The 23,690-nt window shown below is 51.6% G+C and overlaps 8 protein-coding genes across 8 annotated transcripts; 4 read left to right on the forward strand and 4 right to left on the reverse strand.

The window, feature by feature from the left end:
* Nucleotides 1–79: 79 nt before the first annotated feature.
* On the forward strand, nucleotides 80–1,287 carry IAQ61_010001 (uncharacterized protein; the record flags this gene model as incomplete). Its single annotated transcript, XM_003845197.1, has 2 exons — nucleotides 80–302; nucleotides 440–1,287. The coding sequence occupies 2 exons, from the start codon at nucleotides 80–82 to the stop codon at nucleotides 1,285–1,287; spliced, it is 1,071 nt and encodes a 356-aa protein (XP_003845245.1).
* A 129-nt stretch (nucleotides 1,288–1,416) lies between these two features.
* Nucleotides 1,417–2,400, reverse strand: IAQ61_010002 (uncharacterized protein; the record flags this gene model as incomplete). Its single annotated transcript, XM_003845196.1, has 1 exon — nucleotides 1,417–2,400. One exon carries the CDS (start codon nucleotides 2,398–2,400, stop codon nucleotides 1,417–1,419), a length of 984 nt encoding a protein of 327 aa, XP_003845244.1.
* Nucleotides 2,401–3,093: 693 nt separating this feature from the next.
* IAQ61_010003 (uncharacterized protein) lies at nucleotides 3,094–6,195 on the reverse strand. The gene is made up of 3 exons (XM_003845195.2): nucleotides 6,138–6,195; nucleotides 5,948–6,084; nucleotides 3,094–5,894 (listed from the first exon to the last, which is right to left on the reverse strand). The coding sequence occupies exons 1-3, from the start codon at nucleotides 6,149–6,151 to the stop codon at nucleotides 3,238–3,240; spliced, it is 2,808 nt and encodes a 935-aa protein (XP_003845243.1). The 5' UTR covers nucleotides 6,152–6,195; the 3' UTR covers nucleotides 3,094–3,237.
* A 104-nt stretch (nucleotides 6,196–6,299) lies between these two features.
* Nucleotides 6,300–10,085, forward strand: IAQ61_010004 (uncharacterized protein; the record flags this gene model as incomplete). Its single annotated transcript, XM_003845194.2, has 1 exon — nucleotides 6,300–10,085. The coding sequence occupies one exon, from the start codon at nucleotides 6,300–6,302 to the stop codon at nucleotides 10,083–10,085; it is 3,786 nt and encodes a 1,261-aa protein (XP_003845242.2).
* Nucleotides 10,086–11,227: 1,142 nt separating this feature from the next.
* IAQ61_010006 (uncharacterized protein) lies at nucleotides 11,228–12,586 on the reverse strand (the record flags this gene model as incomplete). Its single annotated transcript, XM_003845193.1, has 1 exon — nucleotides 11,228–12,586. The coding sequence occupies one exon, from the start codon at nucleotides 12,584–12,586 to the stop codon at nucleotides 11,228–11,230; it is 1,359 nt and encodes a 452-aa protein (XP_003845241.1).
* Nucleotides 12,587–12,857: 271 nt separating this feature from the next.
* IAQ61_010007 (uncharacterized protein) lies at nucleotides 12,858–15,221 on the forward strand (the record flags this gene model as incomplete). The annotated part of the gene is made up of 1 exon (XM_003845192.1): nucleotides 12,858–15,221. One exon carries the CDS (start codon nucleotides 12,858–12,860, stop codon nucleotides 15,219–15,221), a length of 2,364 nt encoding a protein of 787 aa, XP_003845240.1.
* Nucleotides 15,222–16,026: 805 nt separating this feature from the next.
* Nucleotides 16,027–17,175, reverse strand: NUO31 (NADH-ubiquinone oxidoreductase 30.4 kDa subunit, mitochondrial). The gene is made up of 2 exons (XM_066098624.1): nucleotides 16,746–17,175; nucleotides 16,027–16,661 (listed from the first exon to the last, which is right to left on the reverse strand). The coding sequence occupies exons 1-2, from the start codon at nucleotides 17,012–17,014 to the stop codon at nucleotides 16,073–16,075; spliced, it is 858 nt and encodes a 285-aa protein (XP_065951451.1). The 5' UTR covers nucleotides 17,015–17,175; the 3' UTR covers nucleotides 16,027–16,072.
* Nucleotides 17,176–17,571: 396 nt separating this feature from the next.
* Nucleotides 17,572–23,450, forward strand: IAQ61_010009 (uncharacterized protein; the record flags this gene model as incomplete). Its single annotated transcript, XM_003845190.2, has 5 exons — nucleotides 17,572–17,691; nucleotides 17,789–17,901; nucleotides 17,960–18,334; nucleotides 18,385–19,892; nucleotides 20,806–23,450. The coding sequence occupies 5 exons, from the start codon at nucleotides 17,572–17,574 to the stop codon at nucleotides 23,448–23,450; spliced, it is 4,761 nt and encodes a 1,586-aa protein (XP_003845238.2).
* Nucleotides 23,451–23,690: the final 240 nt, after the last annotated feature.

The raw sequence follows: 23,690 nt of genomic DNA on the forward strand, positions 1-23,690 counted from the left end.
GACAAGCATTGTCCGAATAGCATGCGAAAGGGATATATCGTCGACTGTCTCTGAACCGCAGGGCTTTCACGGAATCAGCATGGCGCACTCAGGGCTAACGCAGGCGGGAGTCATTCTATCTGCTTTCTGTGTACCTCTTGCTACGTATTTTCTTTTTCAGCGGTGGAATCAAGCCCCAAGGAAACCAGCTGGACCCCTCCCGCCACCGACTGAGATTACTGCACTGTTCATTCATCCAATCAAGTCATGCCATGGTATATCCGTGCAGTCAGCCAAAATTTTGCCTACTGGTCTGGATCTTGGTATGTTCGTTCGATTTCTTTAGAGTCACCACTGCGACTTCACCGATATTAACAACGGAGCTGTCCGCATGCTTCAAACAATCTTTCCATTATCGTGTAAAGGAGGCTGTCCTTTGAGCGGCACTAATGTTGGCCAGATCGTCAATGGATGTGGGTAACATATCCCGACTACCAGTTCCTCACGATACGTCAAAACGCTCGAATGACCCTAATTCGCACGGCTTATGACCCTGGATCTGATACTCTGACCGTAACTGCACCAGCACCAGACTTTATTGACGAGAAGCTCGAATTCTCCATCCCCGCCCATCCATCAGAAGAGTGGCTCGAAAGGAACACGACCTCGCACAATGCAACTGTCTGGAGCACCACCACTCCCTCGCGAGTCTACTCTACCGCTCTTACCTCCCCCTTTAACGCCTTCTTCGGCAAAGAAGTCCGCCTGGTATACAAACCCCCCTTCTCCAACCATCCTCGCCCCCTTGTTTCCAATGGCGCCAAAAACGTCCTAGGCCGCGACGCCTCGACCTGTTTCGCAGACCTCATGCCTATCCTCGTATGCAACCAATCCAGCATTGACGAACTCAACACTCGTCTCAAGGCCGTCGATGATCTAATTGTCGAAATTCGCCGTTTCCGCCCCAACATCCTCGTTGCTGGCGATGCTACGGCGCCCTGGGATGAGGATCGCTGGAAGACGCTGAAGATGAGTCCTGTATCTGATAAAGGAGATGTGATTACGCTGGACGTGACTCAACGCTGTGCGAGGTGCCATGTACCGAATGTTGATCCGGAGACGGCAGAGGAGCATAAAAGACAGCCGTGGGATACGCTGATGAAGTATCGGAGGATTGACGAGGGAATCACATACAAGCCTTGCTATGGTATGCTGAGTGTACCGCGGACGACGGGCGAGGTGAGTGTGGGTATGAAGTTTGAGGTTACAGAGGTTACGAGTGAACATCGGTACATTACTGGGTTTTAGTCGGTTGTGGTGGAAATTGTACGAAGGACCCATCACAAGCTGTATACATCCAAAGAGAAACCATTCAAAGAGTCATGTTGGCAGGAGAGAGAGGCTTTCATAATCTGTATTTGCAACAACCCTTGACATTCAGACCCTGGGCTGCTCCTCAGCTAGTCCGATTTTCCCCTGCTCGTCATAAACAATCTCCCTAATCTTCACAGACCGCAGATGATTAACCCCCTTACTCAAACTCGAGTCATGGTAGAATAGATACCACTTCCCTTTGAATTCCGCAATGCTATGGTGTGTCGTCCATCCAACCACCGGCTCCAATATCCTCCCCGTATACGTAAACGGTCCCAGCGGGTTATCCCCAATCGCATAGCACAAATAGTGCGTGTCGCCGGTGGAGTAACTGAAGTAGTACTTCCCCTTGTACTTGTGCATCCATGCCGCCTCGAAGAAGCGCTTGCTATGATCCTCAGCTTGCACCGGCTTGCCGGTGACATCGTCCAATATCACAACGTCCGAGACTTCTGTGGCAAAAGCCTTCATATCCTCTGTGAGTTTGGCGACCTTGGGGCACAGCGCAGGGCCAGATTGGGCTTCCATGGAGTCGTACGCGTCGCGTTTGAATTCACCTGTTTGCCAGCATTGTAGCTGGCCGCCCCAGATGCCACCAAAGTACAAATATGCGCTCCCGTCTTCATCTACGAAACTCGCGGGATCGATGCTAAAACTTCCTTCGATCCATTTTTCCTCTGGTTTGAAGGGTCCTTCTGGCTTATCGCCAACTGCGACTCCGACTCTAAAGATGCCGTCGTGGTCTCGCGCGGGGAAATAGAGATAGTATTTCCCGTTCTTCTCGGCGGCGTCGGGGGCCCAGAGTTGTTTGCTGACCCAAGGTATGTCCGATTGTTGGAGGACGATGCCATGGTCTGTGACAGGCCCGCCTACGGAGTCCATGGAGAAGACGTGGTAGTCATTCATGTCGTATTGGTCGCCATTGTCGTTGTTTTTTATGTTTGTTTCGCGGTCGTGGGAGGGGTAAATGTAAAGTCTGTTGTTGAAGACGTGAGCAGACGGGTCGGCAATGTATATGTGCTCAACAATTGGGGGTTTGTCAGCCATATTTGGTTTATTTTGTAGCTGGAACGAAAGTCTATGAAATGTATAAATTGTGCTGTGGAAAGGTATGGTGAGTTATACGTTCAATTGCTATCTACTGTCTCTGGAGGCTGTAGCATCATCTTTATGGGATGGAGGGGTAGGTACCGGTAGCATGCTGGCCCAACACTGATGGAACTTCGTGCACGCCCATTTAACCGCCGGGACGGCTATCCTAAAGCCAAGAGAAAGTGAAATAGATCCAAAACGGTCATAAGCAATGTCAATTGCGGTGCCATGGAGTCCGTTGCGCGTACAGTAGCATGACGGCACGTTAGGCACGTCTTTAGCCGTTGATTCTTCCGGTGTGGGTACGGTACCGGTACGGTACCACCAGCGTGTGGCTTCGATTCTGCTCCGCTGGGCTGCCGGGCCGTGGACATTGTGGCGAGCTCTGCTGCGCGAAGCGGATTACAAGAACTGATTGTGGAATTTGGCGATTCTTGTGTCGAGACGGTTGAAAAGATGCAATTTTAGTCTCGAAAGTCGAAGATGCTTGGGTGGACTTGTCGCAAGCTCATTCACTCAAAACTTCACAGCCCAGCGGTGATGACGCGCTATCACGTGCCCTTTCTCTCATTTTACCCCAGCTATAATTTACCCTCGGATGAGTAAAGGTGCTCGAATAAGGCTCGAGTGCAAATTACCAATTAGCAACCATGTATCCTACATTCCACCTACTTGGAAATGCTATATACCTACTGCCTTAAAAATACGTCGTTCATCTGTTGTCCTCGAAAAAAATAAACAACTCATCATCTCCAACATAAAATCAACCCCATGTCCAACCAAATTAAAAATTCACGTTAAGTCAAGGACCTCCACCTCACTTTCCCTCCACCTCTGTCTCTCCTTACCCTTCAACACTATGTCGTTGTTTCCATCATTCTTCTGCGGACTATCAACATCCACAAAATCCCAGGCACCAGCGACGCTCTTGCGTAATATGATCTGTCTCTTCTTTTTCTCCCTTGTCTTCCAGGCTGCAGGCGGTGATGTTGAGGAAGTAGCTTTAGGACTGTGTGAGGAGCGCCGTACTTCTGAGGGAAAAGAGGATATCGGTGGGGGTGAGATGGGGGCCGTGGTCACCTTTGACAGCTGGATGGAATGAGCCGGTGAAGAGAGTTCCGTCAAATCCAAAGTATTAGCCTCGGACGTAATATCCTTACTACGCTGCATATGGGGCGAAGTCAGGTCGAGGCTATCGATCTCTGATGGTAACGAGGTGCTCTTTCCCAATCGAGGAGAGGTACGACGTGGTGGCGATGCCCCTGAAGCATCTTTCTGTTTCGCCATGGATGTGGAGCCTGAGCTCCTCGACAGTACCGAACTCGTAGAGCGCTGTGATGCTTTGTGTGAAGCGGTGTCAAGTGGTGGTCGCACTACACGCGGCGGTGTAACCCGTCGCGATTTTGCAGCAATGACATTGCGGCTCGCTGGCATTGGTACATGGCCAGGGGGTGACGAGAGGGTCATGTCCAAGGTGTCGACAAAGCTGATCTTCGACCTTAGCGCTGCAGGTGCAGGTATTGGGGAGGCATCAATTGTGGGGAGAGAGCCGAGCGGTTTCGTGGGCGTAGTTCTCCATACGTCTAAAGTGGTCTGCTTTGACTTTCCTTCTGGTGAAGATGTCGAGGCACTTCGACGGCCTCGTGCGAACTGTTGGGTCCTTGGCTTTCTGGCTGGAATCGGGAATGGCAAAGGAAGCCCAGGTGAGTTTACCAAATCTAATGTACCTATCGTGTTTGAAACCAAAGGTGATGTTGCTAGGCGATCTAGATTTGTGCTGGTCGCGGCTGGGAGCGTCTGGGAGCGTTGCATTGGAGCACGTCTTCTCTTCGTGACGCTTGCAGGCAGATCCTCGAACCCCAGGACTACTGATTCCTTACGCGATTGTTCTGGTGTGGGTAACATTACCGTTTCACGTACTGGTGACGAAGACAGTAAACTGATGACGTTGCTTTGGGAGTCTTTGACGTGCTTCTCCTTCGGTTGGATAAGCTCAGAGTCTTTCTCTTGTGCCTTTGCCAATGCTTGAAGCGCCTTCTCACCAGGCTTTGTAACTTTTGCAAACTGATTAATAGTGGCTTGTGGTGCGGTACCTGTAGTTCTCGTGGCCTTAGCTCTAGTTCTTGCTTTTGAGACCGGCTTGCTGGGTTCCTGAACAGTAGCAGCTCGCTTCGGTTTCAACTTGGCTTGACGTTCTGCCTCCCAATCTTGCACCTTGAGAGGAACGCCAACCTTTACAAAGGTTTCCAAAACCCAAATCCTTGCTGGTGCTTGAGGATCAAACTTTGTAGGCCCTCGCTTCTTGGGTGCATCTTCGTCAGGACCCAAAGGTAGCTCCTCTTCAAAATCAACTGCGCCTATCTGAGAACCGGATGGCAGTGTATCAAATTCACTATCGGGCTCTTCCTTCTCAAGGTCGATGTTAACGAGCTCCCCTGGCGTGAAGCTGACGCGAAGCTCGGTGCTGTTGTCAGTAACAGGATGTTGACGCTTCCCATGTATACCTTTGATCAGCAAATCTTCATCCCCTTGAATTGCTTGTAAGTTAGTCGTAGGTAGTAGCTGCTGCCGTTCTCCTCGTATACGGAGCTGTTGTACGACAAGAGAGGGAGCAAGACTGCGAATGAAGTGCTTCGCGCCCTCCAATTGGATCCAATCGAAGGCATCGTGTGTGAAACTGCGGAGCCCTGCAAAGTCCAAGTCTTGATCCCACTTGATCGATCGTCTTAACTTATCCAATCCGGTCTGGTTAGAAATAGCAGGATGCGTGTAGTATCCCAGGATGTCCAACCGTGGGAAGTCATCTGGGATCTTGAGAGCACCATGCTTGCGTTTGAATAGCTTGCTTTCGTTGGTCTTTAGCTCATGCTGCAGTCGATCCCGCCACCTCGACACAGCTCTCCTATCACTAGTCGAAATTTTGCAGAGGTCACTACCAAAGCCCGCTTTCGCAGCCTCACAGGCAGTCTTTGGGCCGCATCCCGGTATACCTTCGGGCACATAATCTCCACCACTCATCAAGGCAACCAGAATCATGCCTTCACGGTCCAGGCCCGACGGCCCATTTTTGGTCTCGATTGCATCATAAACATTGACGTGCGTCGGCGTATTTCCAGACTTTTCTGGTGACCAGTTGCGTAGTGTAATGCCACTTCCAAACATGAGCGTATCCACGTCTTCGCTCAGAACAGCATCCACAATACCCTCTCGCTGCAACAGCGCACATTCTGCCTCTGCCTCCCCCGGAGCAAGATGTATAGGAAATCCGAACTGCTTCAAGAGTTGTTTTGCCAGGAACTCCGGTATCGAGGCCACGTTTGGTCCGGTACGTTTGTTACGCTTGAAAGGCGGTTTATTTGGCCCATCAAAGACGAACACAGGGTGTATAGAGAGGGCGATGAGTCGCAAAAGACGGTAATAGAAAGTGCGCAAGGCGGGATTGGTGCCACCTATTCACTGTCAGATGGTCTGAGCAGTATGTGCAGAGTTGACAAATTCGCACCTTTGCTAGCCTGAATCTGAAATAGCCATATGGAAGTATCAATAGCGATGCGTAACGGCCTGCCTGTCTCTTCAAACTTGTCTAGGGCAAGCTTAGAGAGGGCTATGCGCTTCCCAGGACCAATCTCCTTGTAGATCCTGGACGAGTTAGCCAAGAATATAATCAAGATGTATAGTTCAATCAAAATTACCCATGAATGCCCATTGCGCTACCATACTCTCCCTCTCCCTCAACGTTGCCAGCCGTTGTGAAGTTGGCGACGCAGCGCGTTCGGGGAGGCGATTACCGTAGATTGTTGCTGGGACGACCACACGTGCCTCTGTCCCACAACCCTCACACGCTTACACACTACATGCGCCATCCCCCCCACCTTTACCCGCAACTACTAACACCATACGCATCCCTAGGAAGAGACTTCAGCATGGCGTCTCGCGGCCGAACTGCGACTGCAAACAATGACCATGACCGCAGCTACGACTCAAGCCCAGATCCGTTGGCCGTGTCCGTCGATGAGAACACAACACAAGTCATCAGACGAAAGGCAACAAATCGAACGCCGCTCACCAAAAACTCGCAGAGCAAACAGAACCGCACACTAGAGATTTCTGAATTGGACTTTGACTCACCAGCCAAGTCGATGGTTCTGAATACGCCGCGCGCAAGCGGCGCAAGCCCTTGGCGTATCAAGGTCACAGTGCAGGCCGAACCTGGAAGCGATGAGGAAAACACCATATCACCTTCTGTGAAGCGAGTTACACGAACAAAGACCACTACCGTCCCTCTCAAAGATCCGGATGCGCAATCTTTGGTCAAACGACCCCGTGGACGACCTAGAAAGTCAGATACTGGTGTCGCTGCTAAGACAAAGCGAAACGGGACACCAGCAAAGAAGGCAGCACGTTCAAAATCACGAGAAGCGAGTGTAGGTGTTGCTGTATCAAGTGCAGCAGATGTGGACACGGACGTACCCCCGAAGAGGCGAAGAGGCCGCCCAAGGAAGAGCATTCAGCCACCGACCGAGGATGAAGAACCTATTGTAATACAGGATGCCTCATCAGACGACCAGATGTTTGCAGACCTTACCTCAGTACCTACTGCCAGACCAAAGACGACAAAGTTGAAGAAGAATGCTCGTCTTGCGATCCTAACGTCACACGCTGTGCCAGATGACAACGCAGACGTCACACAACAAGAAGAAATGCCAATTGCCGGTACGCCGTCAAACAGTTCGGATGGGCAACTTCGCGCACGCAAGGGAACACAGCATGCTAAGAAAATGATAACAATGTCAGAAACGGCGACTGGTGGTTCTGACGAGGATAGTGATGTGCTCACCCCAAGCAGCGAAGATGATGAGCCTGAGCTACAAGTGCACAGTCAAGACGAACAAACCATGGATACTCAGCGCGCTAATGAAGGACCTCATGAAGGTTTTGAGGAAGCGGAGGAAACGCACAATATCGACAACTATATGTTTGATGAGGGCACTACCAGGATGCCGGATGATACGACCGTGCTGGACAGTGAGAACTTTAGCATGATCTCGGTGGATTCCCTGCCAAGCATTGGAGGTTCCAGCAGTCCACCAAAGCCTGAAGAAGCCCAGGGTCTGGAAAATCGCAGTATTGGATCCGTTCTTGGTATGATTTCAGAGTCATCATCAGTGGCACCTCCGAGAATAAACATACAACCTGGCTCTCTGTCCAGCTCCACTACATCAAATTCTGCTGAAAGGCTACATTCGACCGCGTCACCACGTTACACCACTCCTGTCGTTGAAGAACTCGAACAACCATCCGAACCTCCAGCTATTCAGCCAGCCCTGCTTGCGGCCCCCAAAGTCGAGACGCCGCATATTGGTCGTGTAGTGACTGCTGGTGTGGCTCTACAAGGCCTGGTGGACACCAACCGAACGACACCAGATCCCTCGCAGAAAACGCTAACTGAGAGCCGAGACCAGTTAGATGACCTCTTTCGAGGCTTCAGCGAAGGAACACGAAAAGAACTACAGGCAGGACTACGACTTGGTGAACAGCTGGCAGATGGCCAAGTGAATCTCCCATCGCCTACGGCATCCAGTCCAATCAAGCCACCACCACGCCAATCGGCACCCAAAGAAGGTGTCTTCAGGACACAGCGTAAACATCGATCACGTCTCCTCACGCCAGAGGAGCAAGAATGCCATGCTTCAGTGCCTGTGGAACAATCTACAACAGAAGATGACGTACAATATCCCTCGTTGGATGCAGAAGATGCCGCAAACTCACTCATCAGCCCTGCAAATAGTGAAGTTGAGATGAGCTGGCATGTTGACAGGCCGCCTGCGAGCGCGACACATGTGACTACGAGCAGTAGTCGCGAGCAGAAATCGGAGGCCCAAGAATCTAAAGTCAAAGCTACGTCGACGCAACAAGATGATTATGCAGATATATGGCAAGAAGAAGCTTCTCGATCATCGAACTCAGTTGAAGAGGATGCTCGACCTGGCCAAGAGTCTGCACAAGATGCAGATCTTTTCACGGAAATTGCTGCGACTGTTTCAGCCCGTGGCGAGCAAACAAGGACCCGGCGACACAGGAATATGGCAGCTTTTCAGCAAGGCATTCAGGAAAAGACTGCACGACAGCTCACACCTCCAGCCGATTCAACAAAATCTGATAATGATGAAGTGGGTGTAGTGCTTGCGCCGGCCATGAGGATTCACCAAGCACTAGAGGACGAGGACACAAGCGATGCGAACGAAGATAGCGACGACACTGGGATGTTTTTCCAGTCCAACATGCCCAACATTTTTGGAACACGAACCTACGAGCGCAGGCAACGGACATCTGATAAACTTAGCCTGTCTTCATTGCTGGATCAGGGTGAAAGCTTACTTCCAGAATCATCACCACCTGCCAATGCGGAGAAGGCATTGCCAGCTTCAGACAAAAACCCATTTCTAGGCACACCACCCCGTTTTCCTGGGTTCCCATGTTCGCCTTCAAAGAGCAGCCCACTCCGACGAGAGATTCGCGGGTCCGACATCTCTTCAGATTCAATCCAACAATATCAAGAAGAGTCGTCACTACCAGTCATTCAGAGCTCTCCGTTCCGTACTATCATAGATGGGGACAGCATGCTTTCTATAGCATCGGATCAGCGCCAGTTCCGAGTTGAGATGGAGGGTGTAACGGATTCTAGCATTATACGTGTTCGTGAGGAAGCCAACGAATACCTAGATGCCTATGAAACGCAGGAACGAAGCCTCAATGAGATCACTGAAGTGACTGAACCGAGTAGAACATGGTACAGGGAATCGACTGCTCCAGCACCAAGTCCAGCGCATCGGAAGCTTCAATCAGCCCAGACTACAGTATCACCTGCCCATAAGTCTTCGCCGCGATTCAGTAATCACAAGGAAAGAGACTCAATCTTGACTCCAGAAGTTGCCAGGGGCCAACTTGTGGAAATCGAGGATGAGACGGGGACTGAGAGCTCAGGACACGAGGATACCGAAGCCACTTCAAGTGCCGGGTCCAACTCAGAGGTCATGGATAGACCCATCAAATCTCCGCAGCAGCAGCAGCCGACCATCTCAGCACATACCAACTTCAATCTCTTCGAAGCCTTCAGTCGTCCTGCCCCTCCAGCGGCTCACCCCATTCTCTCTCGCTACGCCGCTCTGCCTAAGATAGAACCCTGGACCAAGACACACTACAAGACACTCGACAAGCTTTATGCCACTCACCTCAAACACCCCGCTTTATTCCTGCCGTCTCTCAACCCGCCTACTCCACTCTCGCATACAAACGACCACCTCGCACAGCAATTCCTGTCCACGAACAAAAATCCATATGTCGGTGCAACCTTCTCGGCATGGGGCTACAGTATGATGATGACCGAGTCGCTAGTGGTTCTCTGTGCAGTGTTCATGGAACTCTTGACTCTGGAGGACATCAGGCAATACGAGAAGCAGAGCGGAAGTGGGATTGAAATCGGCAATTGCGCTCCTGGTAGAACTGGGGACCTGATCAAAGGAGATGAGGTAGTGAAAAGGCTGGCAACTATTGTGCTGGGTGAGGAGGTCAGGAGTGATGAGAAGAAGGGCTTGAGGATCGATCGGACTAAGAGTTTGACGATTACCTGGCCGCAGTAAGCTGGTTGCTCAGAGTTGTTAGGAATTGGGGCGAAGTGTAAATGTGTATATGCTGTCATGATGTTTGCTCTTGGGGAGTTTAGGCGTTAACTAGTATGATACGTGAGGATGAAAATTTATTCGCATTTCGCACACATTAGCAGGCGCCCTGTTAGAAAGAAAGTAATGGTACTTTAGTACGCAACTCGCCCATGTACAGGACGCAAATTTGTTCCTAAGACCACAGGAATATACTACTATATCCTGTTAGCGCCTGTCATAGATCTTAAGTAGCCTATATACATTTATTGTAGTTATACAAAAAAACTCTAGGCGTTTTTACTAAATTATTTCTAATAAATCATAACATAGTATAGATTCTAGACTACATAAATGGTAAAGTAAAAAGGATATTAAAAGCAAGAATTAGTAGCTCTCCCTCTTAGCAGATAACTAGCTCGCCCAAGTCCACTAAATGCTGATTGTTCCTGCAGGTGCGCTCATGGCGCAAAAAAATGATTAAAAGATACATGGGCTCAACTGGGAATTGAACCCAGGACCTCCTGCATTTAAGACATTTGAAGTACCCAAAGCAGGAATCATACTACTAGACCATTGAGCCGTGTGATTTAATGAAAGAATTCCGGTTTGTATATAATATGATATTTAGTTTGAATATACTCCTGGACAGCCAAAGCGGTCAGCGCGCGCTGAACGGTGATGCTACCCCTAGTACCGTGGGAACGGTAGCGACATGTTCAAGTAGAGTCAGTCAGCGTGCTGCCATGCTTACCATGTACGAGCCGGAAGCCTACGCACTCTAATACACTGTACACTACCTCTCACAGACACAAGGCAGAAGCACAGTCTTAAAGCCACACAGATATAACGAGTACTTCAGCAGTTACACAAGAGTTTGTAAAATCAAAACATTGAAGTTCTCATTGTGTGATATTTCAAACTTCATTTTTACGCTTCTATTAGCCTGACCCGCTCGTTTTCCAACGACGACTATCGCGTGTCTAAATACAAGTCCGCGCTTGTGATCACTCACTTGCTTGCTCGTTAGCTGATCCCAAGTTTTGAAAAGTAATACAGAACAAAAGAAAGCCTGCCAAGGCGTCTGGCCAGTGCTTCCTCGTGACCGCTCCCAAGTACGGCCTTTACTTCATCCTCCCCTTCTCCCGCTTCTCCTTCATGTACTGCCATGATCTTATCGGACCTGCAGATAATAGACCTTTCAGACTCTGTACCGTGGAAGGCCATTTGACAGTCTGGTTGATCGCTTTGGTGACCATGTCTGGAAGATCTTTCTCCGCAGCTATTCGCTTGTCAAACTCTCCAGCGACCTGCTTCTTCAGAATGCCCGAAGCAACGTCGTCCTTCCTCGCGTCTAGCATGTCCTGGTATTCGCGTCCCGAAATACCAAATTTCCCTTGATATTGAAAGTAGACCTTCTCACGAAAGTTTTTGGGCAGTCGTCGAACCATGTTGGCGCGTCGGTCGGGATCTGCGTCTTGCGAAAGTTTGAGATCGAGGTCAATGTCGTCAATCCAGTTGGGCTTTGCGATTGCATGATCATCTGCGTAGCGGACGTTCGGGAGGGATATGAGGAGGTCGTGGTATAGGAGCCGGAAGTTGCGCAATTGATGTGTGACAATGTTGCTGATCTTCTTGGGGTTCTCGCCGCCATACGACATGCGTGGATCGCCCTGGTAGCTCAAGCCTGTGATTGTAGAATATAGCTCCATCTCTGTAAAGGTTTCCGGTAGTAGAAGAAGCGAACATCGCACTGCGGAGAGAAGGTTGCGCTGATTTGCGACGCGAATGTTCGGTTCCTCAATCAAAATCTTGCAGGGCTTGTGTAGTCGTCCAGCAAGGTACAATGTGTCCCAGTCGGTCAGGTCGCGCATAAGAGTCTCAAAGTTGACGACGGCATACTTGATCATTGTACCGTTGACTACAACATACGGATTGAAGTAGGCGCCCGCCCCATATTTGTCTTGCACATGGCTGATCACACCTGAGCCTAATGAGCCAAGGAAGGAGTAATGGTCTCGGTGTTCGCGCAAATTGAGGGAATGAAAGTGCTGAGAGAACCTTGGTGTCAAGATGAAATCGATCATTTTCCCACCGCCTTTCTGCCAGTTCAATATCGCCTCTGGTGGGTTCGGATGAGGTGACTGCGTCGTGCGCGAAGCTGTCGCAGCTGATTGAGGGAAGACGCCAGATCCATAGGCAAACGCGTAGGTAATGGGCGGAAATTTGCGCAAAATGCCCCTCAATGCCCGCTTGAACTCCTCGTTCGTTTCTATCAACTGATTCTTGCCAAAGTCCTTATGCGGAAGTTGAGTAAAGTCTGTCAGCGAAGGAGCTTCGTCTTCCCACTCTGGCGGGAGCGATTGGTAGCCGCGTGGTGCATCTTTGGGCTGCGTTTGTTGCGATGAGATAAAGCGTCGATTCAACTGCAGCTGCAGCCTCCTACAGGACGATATCCAAGATATTGACCGTTGTCGATACATTTTGTGTAGACATCGGTGCATCGGTGTTGGCAAAGTGAGCGAACGGGTGACGTAAGCGGTTACTGCCGTGACGAAGTCTTGGCAAAGAGGATGTTTGTGTCGTCCCTCCCTCGACCTGGCTTGCAGCTTCCATTCTACTTCCCACACCCAGAAAATTCAGCAACCAACAACGTTCTGTTCTGCTTCGCAAACGCGCTCTAAAAGTTACAGTTGCTCTTTCTGATTCCAAATCCACTTTCAAAACCCCCATACGACATCAGACGCTTCCGCAATGGACGCGTCTTTTGCCTCACACCAGGCGCGTCTGGCGACATTCGCAGCAACCACGACCAGCAAGGCCCGCCGCACCTCGAACAGATCGAAGAAGACAGCACCCAAGTCGAAATCGTCATGGCCTCATTCCTCTCCTAATCCACAAGATCTCGCCTTTGCGGGCTTCGTCTGGAAGCCGACAACAGCCAGCCCCGACAACGTCCAGTGCTTCAGCTGCGCCTGCCAGCTCGATGGATGGGAAGAAGATGACGTGCCCGCCTACGAGCATCTCACACATTCACCAAACTGCGGATTCGCCATAGTTACCTGCATTCGACTTCGCAATGGCGACCCGGGCAGGACTGAAGACGATCCCTCCAGCGACGCGATGGTGGCGGCGCGACGCGACACCTTTCGCGATATGTGGCCACTTGAGCATGAGCCAGGCTACCCCAACGCCGACCAGATGGCAGCCGCAGGCTGGATGTTCGACCCCGCTGATGATACTCCCGATGGTGTCACCTGCCCATATTGCTCTCTTGCTCTTGACGCATGGGATGCAGGCGACGATCCGCATGAAGAGCATCGCCGCCGCGCCCAGGACTGTTTGTTCTTCGCTCTTACTGAACTCTACCACCCACCTGCCAACCCCGCTCCAGCAAAAAGAGGCAAAGGCACTGCAAAGGCCAAGCGCACATCGACTCGCAGTTCTACATCATCTATATCGTCTGTGGCAAGCACAACGAGCACCCGTGGCAAGAAGCGCTCCAGCGATGCAATTGAAGCATCAACTTTCTCCGAGGTCATTCTCCCAGCCCAGAAGCGAGGAAAGACTCGGGCCAACGACAGTGACGCAATCGAACCGTCCACATTCTCCGAGGTTGTCCTGCCAGCACAAAGAAAGGGCAAGGGAAAGGCGCGTGCCAGCACCGCAACCGAAGCTGCAACATTCTCAGAAGTTATTTCGACTACACAGACACGCAGGACCCGTGTTAGCAATGCAGCTTCGTCTTCTACTTTCTCCGAGATCCTTCCCGCCACCAAGAAGCGTGGCAAGGCCGCTGCCAGCAAAGCAAATGAAGGCTCAACACTGGCATCGACTTTCTCTGAGATTAAGCCGACGACTCTGAAGCGCGGCAAGGCGCCAGCCCCACGATCCAACGAAACAAGCAAGATCACTGAAGCTTCAATCTTCTCCGAAATCAAACCTACGACTCTGAAACGCGGCAAGGTGGCGGTCAGCAAAGCATCTGAAAGCTCGACCCTGGCTTCAACCTTTTCCGAGATCAAGCCCGCCACTTTGAATCGCAGCAGGACTCGTGCTAGCAATGCAACCTCCACATCCGGTTCTTCAGAGATTAAAGTACCCATAAAGAAGCGAGGCAAGGGCAAAGCAGCCGAAGCTAGCAAGATCACTGAAGCATCAACTTTCTCCGAGGTCATTGCACCTACCCAGAAGCGGTACAATACTCGTTATAGCAACGAGAGCTCAGTATCAGCATCTTCCGAGATCGTTCCACCGATACAGAAGCGAGGCAAGACACGCGCCAGCAATACAGCGTCTGCTGCTGTCATCTCCGAAGTTATTCAGCCCAAACAGAACAAGGGCAAGAAGCGGGCCAGTGAGGCAATCGAAGTGGACAACTTATCCGAGGTGGATCGTCCTTCCAAGCGATTCAGATCTTCAAGCTTCTCCAGTCTCCCAGATGACTTGCCTGTCGGTACTCCTAAGAAGACACCTACACACTTGAAGGAGGCCGAGACCTTTGAGATGTCGAGCTTTCCCATGGATTTAGATGTTGGCACTCCTAAGAAGACGCCCTCACACCTGTTCGAAACCCGCACCTTTGAGATGTCAAGCTTCCCCTCCGGTCTCCCTGTTGGTACTCCTAAGAAGACACCTTCGCACTTGGCCGAGGCTCGTACCTTTGATATGTCCGAATTTCCTTCAGATTTGCCTGTCGGTACTCCTAAGAAGACACCTACACATTTGAAAGAGACTGGAACATTCGAAATGTCGAGCTTCCCTATGGACTTGGATGTTGGTACACCTAAGAAGACACCCACACACCTTGCCGAGAACTGGGAGCCTACCGACATGGACGCTTTCTTCGCTGATCAGGGTGGTGTCCGCGCTTTCATGAACGACGTCATTGTCGATGCTGGTCTTGACGACATTGCTTCCGGCTCAGAAGAACTTCAAGCCGCGGTTTTGGCGGGCCTAACGGAGGAGGAAAAGGGCATGACGATTGAGCAGTGGGTGTTGTACAACGCCAAGCGCGGAGAAGAGAAACTCCGCCGGGCGTGCGAGCAGCAGATTGCTGCCTTTGAGGCCGAGGGACGTCGTGCCCTGGCGGCGCTTCAGGCCCTCGAGACTGTTTAAACGATTACGATGACGATTCAAGAAAGTTTTGAGAAGGATTGTTTTGGCAGGGCGTTCGGTCGTTTTATGATACCCCGGGAAGGATGCCGCGATGTTTTTGTGTTGTATGTTTGTCATTGTAGTTTTTTGTTTGTGTTGTTTTTTTGTCGGTCTTTCTCTGTGGCAGTTTTTTTTTGTTTTTCTCTGAATGGCTTTGTTGGATACAGGATTGCCTACCTCCATCGCGGCTTGAGGTGACCCCTTGGTTGTAGCCGCCCGAAAAAGGGCTGGCTCCCTCGGGTGATCCAAGATTAGCCAGGTGGAGGTGAGGCGGGGAGATGCATAGACGTTTGGTTGGTTGAATTGTTTATTTTGAAAAGCCTGTGCCTGCAACGCTGTGATGTACTCTTGCCTGTGATGTTGGCCGAGTGAATGCAGAGTGAATATAGAACATGGAGAGCTGTGGCAGTCTCTAGGGTCGACTTTGCTGGATCACAAGGTTCATGTCGTAGAGTCTTTTTAGTATGGATGGGATAAAACAGGGTTTTTGGACTTTAGTGCTGTAGAGATGTGTATGATGTGAGATTGTAAGTAAGTATTATTGTGGCATGGTGAATAAGAAAAGATATCGATATAGCTACATTTATGCATGGAATGCTATGTAACATCAATGTACCTCGCGCTAATGATCCTAGCCTAGTCTTGTTGGGACAAGTCATGTTGTGTCTATAGATTGTCGTATTGTACACAGTGTGTAGTCTGCGGCTCTGGAGTGCATGTACATCAGAAGAATCAAGGGCTTCACGTCATAGAAAAGAGCAAGTCATGATATGCAATAGCAATTCATTCGCAAGAATATACACGTGAGCCTCCTATTTCTTCTGCTCTCCCTCTTTTGGTGGCTCTGGCTTAGGCGTCGGGAGCCTAAAGTTATCCGGCTTCGCATCATCACCAGGACCGACCTGTTCCCATGCAGAGGAGCCGCCGCGGAAGTTGCGGAATGCCTGTGTCATCTCCAGAGGCTCCTGGACAATTCTCTTTTTCTCCTCATCGTAGCGGATCTCCGTGTAGCCCGTCATGGGGAAGTCCTTGCGCAGCGGATGCCCATCGAATCCATAGTCGGTCATGATGCGCCTGAGATCCGGGTGGCCGACAAAGAAGACACCAAAGAGATCGTAAACCTCGCGCTCGTACCAATTGGCGCCGTCGTATAGATCGCACAAGCTGGGAACGGGGGTGGCTTCGTCGGCGTAGGTCTTGACGCGCAGGCGCGAATTGTGGCGAATGCTGAGCATGTTGTAGACGACTTCGAAGCGCTGATCCTTGGTTGGGTAGTCGACGGCGGTGATATCAGTGATTTGGGTGTATTCGGCGGCCGTGTGGTATTTGAGGAAGGTGAAGGTAGGGATGACGCCTGAGGGTGGGATGTAGATTGTCAACTCGTCCTTCCATACCGAGAACCTGGCCGAGGTGTTTAGCGTGTATCGATGGTGGGTGGAGGGTCTAATGGGAGGAAGTCATAGGGATAGCATAGGGACAGCTTACTGCTGGATGTATTTGGGCAGACACGACATGAGGTACTGGCCGTACTTGTGCAGCGCCTCGGACTTTTCCTTGTAGCGATCGGCCGGGTTCACGATGGCGGCCTTGAGGGGGCCCTGGGTGTCGCGGGGGGCATACTGTGGGTCGCAATTAGCCATGAGGCCTCGCCAGAGGGGCAGCAGGAGAGCGCACCCGCATGTTGGGCATGTCGCTGCTTTGCCCGGCGACTTCCTTTGCGCACAGGGCCGTCGAGGCAAAGGCGCGCACAGCATGGCGAGAGCCGGCCGAAGCGCGGACGGCGGCGCCCAATGGCCGACCAACAGCTAGCCGCAGAGCCATGTCGTGGGTTTCTGGGGCGTGGTGAGGGCTCGCGGTGCAGCAAAAGGAGTTGGGGGGGAGTTGAGGAGAGGGGAGAGTGACGGCGGTCGACGACATGGGCCACGAACTCCACGATCGACCGGGGGCAATCAAAGTGCTTATGTAAGCCAAGAGTGGTTTAGCGTCGCGGCGGATCCTGCGTCCCAAGCGCGCAAGGTTGCAGGAGAGGCAGCCTCTGAACTCCCATCACCTGTTTCCCCCCGTGCATCCCGCATCCCTTTCCGACAACCAAATCACCAAACTCCACCTGCTTCTTGATCCTGCTCTTCGCCTTGGGGCCCCCTTTCCTCCCCCGCCTACCACCTAGAAGTCGCTGCTTGCCGCTCCACCACCATCGCACCACCCTTCTCCATTTCCTCCCCCACCGCCACCCTCACGTACTCTATACACCCTCTCTCGGGACACCACCCTCCGCTTGCCTGAGCAAGCCACAACAGCCATACCCGTCGTCATGTCCCGGATACAGCAAGACCAGTTCGTCGAAGATGACGAGGAGGAGTGCTGTCCCCTCTGCGTCGAGGAGTTCGATCTCTCGGACAGGAACTTCCGGCCATGTCCATGTGGCTACCAAGTACGCCTGAGGCCTTCCATCTGCCCACTTCCCTCCCCCCCACCAATCTTGATGGGGCGGGCTCGAGTCTCCGTGAAGCTGCTAACATCACGGTCAGATATGCCAGTTCTGCTTCAACAACATCAAGACGACCATGAACGGCTTGTGTCCTGCCTGTCGCCGGCCCTACGACGAGTCGACGATCGAGTGGAAGACAATCTCTCCGGAAGAGTCGGTCCCCTGCCCTGCACTGTGTCATTGTTGACCACATGGCTAACAACAAGCACAGGATGGCCAAGCACAAGCAACAGATTGCGCAAAAGGCTAAGAAGAATGCCCAGATGCGGCAGAAGGAGGCACAGAAGGCGGAAGCCGACTCGCTCAGCCGCAAGCATCTCGCCGGTCTGCGCGTCGTCCAGAAAAACCTCGTGTACGTCACCGGCCTGACGCCGACCATTCGCGAAGACCGCCTCCTCGATACACTCCGCGGCGATGATTACTTTGGTCAATATGGGAAAATTATCAAAATTGTCGTCAGCAAAGCCAGAGAAAATGCAAATCACCAGCAGTCGGTCGGTGTCTATGTAACATTCGCCCGCAAGCAGGACGCTGAAGCGTGTATAAATGCCGTCGACGGTTCTCAGAACGGCGACCGCACCTTACGGTTTGTGCTCTCTAGGCTTGTTTCTAATCAATCGGCTTACACATGTACAGAGCACAGTATGGCACCACCAAATACTGCTCAGCTTATCTCCGTGGCGAGCAATGCAACAATCGTAATTGCATGTTCCTCCATGAGCCGGGCGAGGACAACGACAGCTTCACGCGCCAAGACTTATCCATGATGAACTCGATTCAGACCCAACAACCATCGCAGTCGTCGACCTCCCGCGCCGCACCCCCGGCTCACCACGGTCCACCTGTTGCAGCTGCCACGCCCATGAATCGACAAAATAGCAACGATACTTCGAACTCGTCGCAGGATGCACCTGGCCTCCCGGCGACCGCGAACTGGGGAAGCAAGGCGATTCTCGAACGCCGCGGAAGTCGTTCTACGATTGCTTCGAATCACCCGAGCCCCATGGTCACGAACGCCGTCCCTGCTCAACCGCCTAAGCCCCCAAAAGCAGAGGAGCCCCCGAAGAAAAAGGGCAAAGAAAAGGAAAAACCCAAGGAAAAGCCGGCTGAAGTTTCGAAACCTGAAACTCCGCAGCCTAGTCCAGCTCCTGCTGCAAAACCCTCCAAACCTCGCGACAACAGGTTCCCAAATCTGCTTGACATCATCTGTTCGCCTGATTTCAAGTTTATGTTCTCCCGCGCGGTCTTAACTGATGACGAGTTCAAAGCCATCACTGAATACCCGCAACTCATCGATCCGAGCGGAGGTGCGAAACATCGCGCCACACGGGAGAAAGAAGAGAGACTGGCTTTGCAACGAGAGGCCGAGGCCGAGCAGCTCAAGGCCGCAACACAGCAAGCACCGACAAATGAACACGAAGACACTGAGGCGACGGTTGGAGGTAGTTTGCAGTTGGGAGGAGAGCCCGAAGACGGACCAGAACCGCCTGCAAATCACACAAATCAACACCAAGTTGCAGCTTCAGGTCAGCAAGCCTTCGGTGCCGGCTTATTTGGCCAGAACAACTCTTTGACCGAAGACTTCAGTACGCTAGGCTTGAGCAATCGGAACTTGACGCCACAGCAACAGCAGCAGTTGCTTCTGTCCAATTTCAAATCAGGCACACAGACAACAGGATTGCTTTCCAACATTCCAAACGCACATGCACAGCAGCAGCAGCAACAGCAACAACAGCAGCAGCAGCACGGGCTGATTGCTAATACTACATCAGGGCATGCACGACATACTTCAAGATTCAGCTTTGCGAATGACAGCTCGTCTGCCTCAGCAAATGTGCAGCCCGTTGCGAACCAAAAGCTGATGAACCAACAAAATTCGATGATGCCGAAGAATGGAGGCCACTTCAATCAAATGTCACAACATCAACCTTTGGGCAATCAATTCTTTACCAACGTTCAGGGACCACCTCCTGGTCTGAAGCCTTCCGGCACGCCACCTGTCAGCGGAACCGGTATGTTTGGCCAGGGGCATGGATTCGCTACTGGTGGTCTGGGCTATGGCGCAAACGTCGGTGGTAGGAACAACAATGCTGCCATGTACCAGGATATGCTCCAAAACAGGAACCTGGATGGCGGTGCTAAGCGTGAGTCAATGTTCCCTTCTTTTCTTAATCAACATTCCCAGTCATCCACACCTGCCCCTGCCCCCGGCCTCTTGAACTTTCCTTACGGACCTTCGCCTGGTGCTTATCAGGAATCTGGTTCGCAGAAGTCTAAGAAAAAGGGCAAGAAGCATAGACACGCCAACACCTCTTCCTCTGGAGGAGGTGGCTTGGCTGATGTCCAAGACCCGAGTATCTTACAGGCGAGGATGCATCAAGGCATGGCCGGGCAAGGCATGTATGGCCAGGGTCAGGGTGGCTTTGCATCAATATATTCAAACAACAACTACGGTGGCGCCGGACGATGGTAGTCGTTTTCTCTCTTTCACTGTCATGTGTTTTCTTTCGGTTCGCCAAATTGTTTTGGTGTCTTTCTTTGCGACGATGGCTGCATGGCGTTTCGGTTTCACAGCAAACACATCGGCACATGTTCGGTGCTTCGACACTGATGCACGGCGTTTCTGAATGGCTTGGTCGTCGTCACATCCACATGGCCTTTATATGCGATTTACGGCACCCTCATACCTTTATGCATCTCTATCATTTTCTGCCACGTTTGGGAGCATAGTCTATTCATCTACTGTTCAGGTCAGCGTCTCTCTTTTCGTCATGGCCATCGCATGTACGTAATTTCCCCTTCCTGCCGCATCTAAGACGGCATGCTTACATTTAATAGAGAGATGGCGTGTTTATTATCCTTCTGCCTTCTAAGTGACAAAGATGATCGAGAGAAGTACCTTACCACCTGATGTATCTAGAATGCTCCGCTGGATCTACCAGCCATGGCTACCCAGATTTGTGTCGGCGCCTGCCATAGTTGTTGCTTCTTCTTCCACATCATATCCCGAGGGCTCCGAACACATAATTTCAAGACTCCGCTAACAGCCGTGTACAGACGAGCCACCATTTGCCGTTGAAGATCAAGCATTGTTTAATGTTGACGCACTTGTCAACGATGATAGTGAACCTGTGCGAGGGCCTCCGCTCACACCATTGCACGCACAGCTTTATGATGAACCTCGACGGGCAACTCCATCTATTCCACCTGGGTTTACAGCTCCAGCTGTAACTCGAGCTGTCATGGATGAGGCACGTTCTGGCCCAGGGTCCCGGCCTATGTCTAGAACCACATCATCCACTTTCACACCAGCTATACCCGTCATACCGATTGCACCAAAGCCAGCTACCTCGCCTACAAAGACGACGATGAGTAAACAGAGGAGCAAAGCTGTAGAGTCTGCTAAACCGATCGTCGTCGATGCAGAGAAAGCTCAGTCAGACACACTGAACCAGAACGCGACGCCAACAGCAGTAGACACAACGAACAAAAACGTAACGAAAGCTGCTGCTGCGCAGCCCAAAAAGCCTAGCGAGTTCGTCAAGAAGACAGAAGAACTTACGACGGACCCATCACAACCCAAGCCTGAGGAAAAGAAGCCTGCGCCTGACGCAGTTCTGCCCGTCACGCCCAAGGCTAAGACGACAAGCCGAAGGAATAAGAGCGTTACCGAACCTACTCCGAAGACAGACGATGTCAAAAGTACACCTGAACCAGCTTTGACGCCATCCTTTGCTATTAAGCGACAACCCCTCAGCAAACTCGATATTGCAACTGCAACCAAAACACCACAGGGTCAGCATGATCCTGTTTCAAGCTCATCCAAGATCGACCCTCCGTCTAAGACTTCGCGCCCCTTGACGGCCAGCTCTGCGACATCAGTACCACCTAGTCCTGCAACTGCAGCAACAGGATCGCCTATGAAACGCTCAGTTGCACCCAGGACATTGCGTGTTGTGCCAACGCCAAAAGCTGAAGTCCCACCACCTGCACCTATAGTGACCACACCATTACCTCAGATACCCACAGTAGACAAGCTTCGATCTAGGCAAGCTAGCATCGCCTCCCTCAATCCTCCAGGTACGCCAGCAAGTGAGATGATTTCAGACACGGCGTCCGTTGCTTCAACTTCGTTCTCCCGAGCCAATTCTCCGCCTCTGATTGGTGGCAAGGTTGGTACTGCCCCAGTGAGAAAAAAAACCAAATCACAGGCGAAGAAGGAAAGACAAGATCGTAAACGACATATTGAAGAAGAGCAAACAACGCTGGATGACCAAAAATCCGACATGGACGTTGTTCAAGCACCTATCATTGGACGAAAGAAGAAGGAAAAGAAGCCTTCCAGTGCTCCAGCAAAGTCAATTGCTGCCGCATTCCGCAGCCAGCCTGCTTCCCCTAAGCCTGCTACAGTCGAGGAGGAGCAATCCGACGGGCCGACTCCTGGGTCACGCAAGGCCTCCACTGTGAAAACATCAGCTAGAAAATCGCCGGAGCCAGAACCTGAGCATGTTCAGGAGCATAACAAGGAGAAGCGTGAGCCAAATGCTCAAACCATCATGGCCGATCTGCAACGTACCGGCGAGCTTCTTGCGTCTACTCTCGAATTCTTCAAGCCTCTGTCCTCGTCACTTACTCATGCATCACGCAACATTCAGTCGGCCAATGCCATATCGCCACCGGATCTGAAGATTCATCTTTCTGAAGCTGACCTCAAAGCGCTGGCGAACAAGAAACCTGTTCGTATCGAGGGTCAAGATGGAAGACCTGACACACGAACGCTCATTACGCCTGGTGGCAAGTTTCTGTGGGGATTGAGTGACGAGCTTGAGGCCAGGGCTCTGGAACTGGAAAAGCGAATTGAAGAGTCGAAGGGAGCCGCTCGCTTTCATCCCCGCAAACAAACCTCACATGCCTTCAACCACAATGTCCCCGGTCAAGGGCAGTCCAACGATGTCCTTCCTGCCATTACTACCGCCCTCAAGGAGGCCGGCCGCAAGCTGAGCACCAGCAGTAGACAGCAGATGCCGAAGATGGATCCCTCGTCTGGTCTGATTGGCTCAACAGCCCATCCCCTTCCTCCTGTTCAGGCCCCGGAAGTCTCTGCGCCGCAACAGGCCGCTTCACAACAGCAAACCCCCGCCGATGCAAGCCAATATCTGAACCAATTCGTGCTGCCCAAGACAGATAACCCGCCACCAAATCAGCCCAGGCCTGAAATGGCCGCCGTTGGAGGACCCCCGGGAGCAGGAACCGCCAACATCTCCGTTAATGTCAACAAGTTTGCCAAGGCCGCAAAAGCTGTTGTCGAGGGTGGTGCAGTCGGAAGTACAGAGCTCGACGGCGTGGGAATGATGGCATCAGATCTCCTCGGTGGCGTCTTTGTCCAAGGTCTTGAAGCACTTGTCGGCGCAGGCCTCGGCCTCTATCCTGGCAGCCAAGACTTTGGTGTTGATAGCAACGGCAACGTCAACTTTGGACGAGGTGGAAATGGACTGGATGTCCAGGGACTTATGAGTGCAATCGAGAGCACAGCTGGAATGGGCGGATACGGAGGCAATGCGAGGAGGGGTCGAGGCAGCGTGCTTAGCATGGAGGAAGCGGAACAAGCTATGCTTGCTGCCAAGAAGGAACACGATGTTTTAGAGAAGAAGCTAGCTGCACTGATGAAGAAGAACAGAAAGTTGGCGTTGGGGACTAAATAGGTGAGAAGAAGATAGAGTAGTGTCTGAGATGACAAGTCACGAGTGAGATAGACTTTGGCATATTATTAAATCATCCGTTCATGACGATCAAGGATAAGCCCAGTGTGGCCATGCGTACATATCAATAAACTTAATGTTCATCATCGTAGTTGCTTATATCAAGAACTTAGGTACGGTGAAACTCTATTACCCTTGTAACGCTAGGCTGCCGCAGCGGTGCGCACGGATGCAACTGTGATC

This window comes from Plenodomus lingam (genome assembly GCF_022343315.1).
Source record: "Plenodomus lingam strain CAN1 chromosome Unknown contig_7, whole genome shotgun sequence".
NCBI classification, from domain to species: domain Eukaryota; kingdom Fungi; phylum Ascomycota; class Dothideomycetes; order Pleosporales; family Leptosphaeriaceae; genus Plenodomus; species Plenodomus lingam.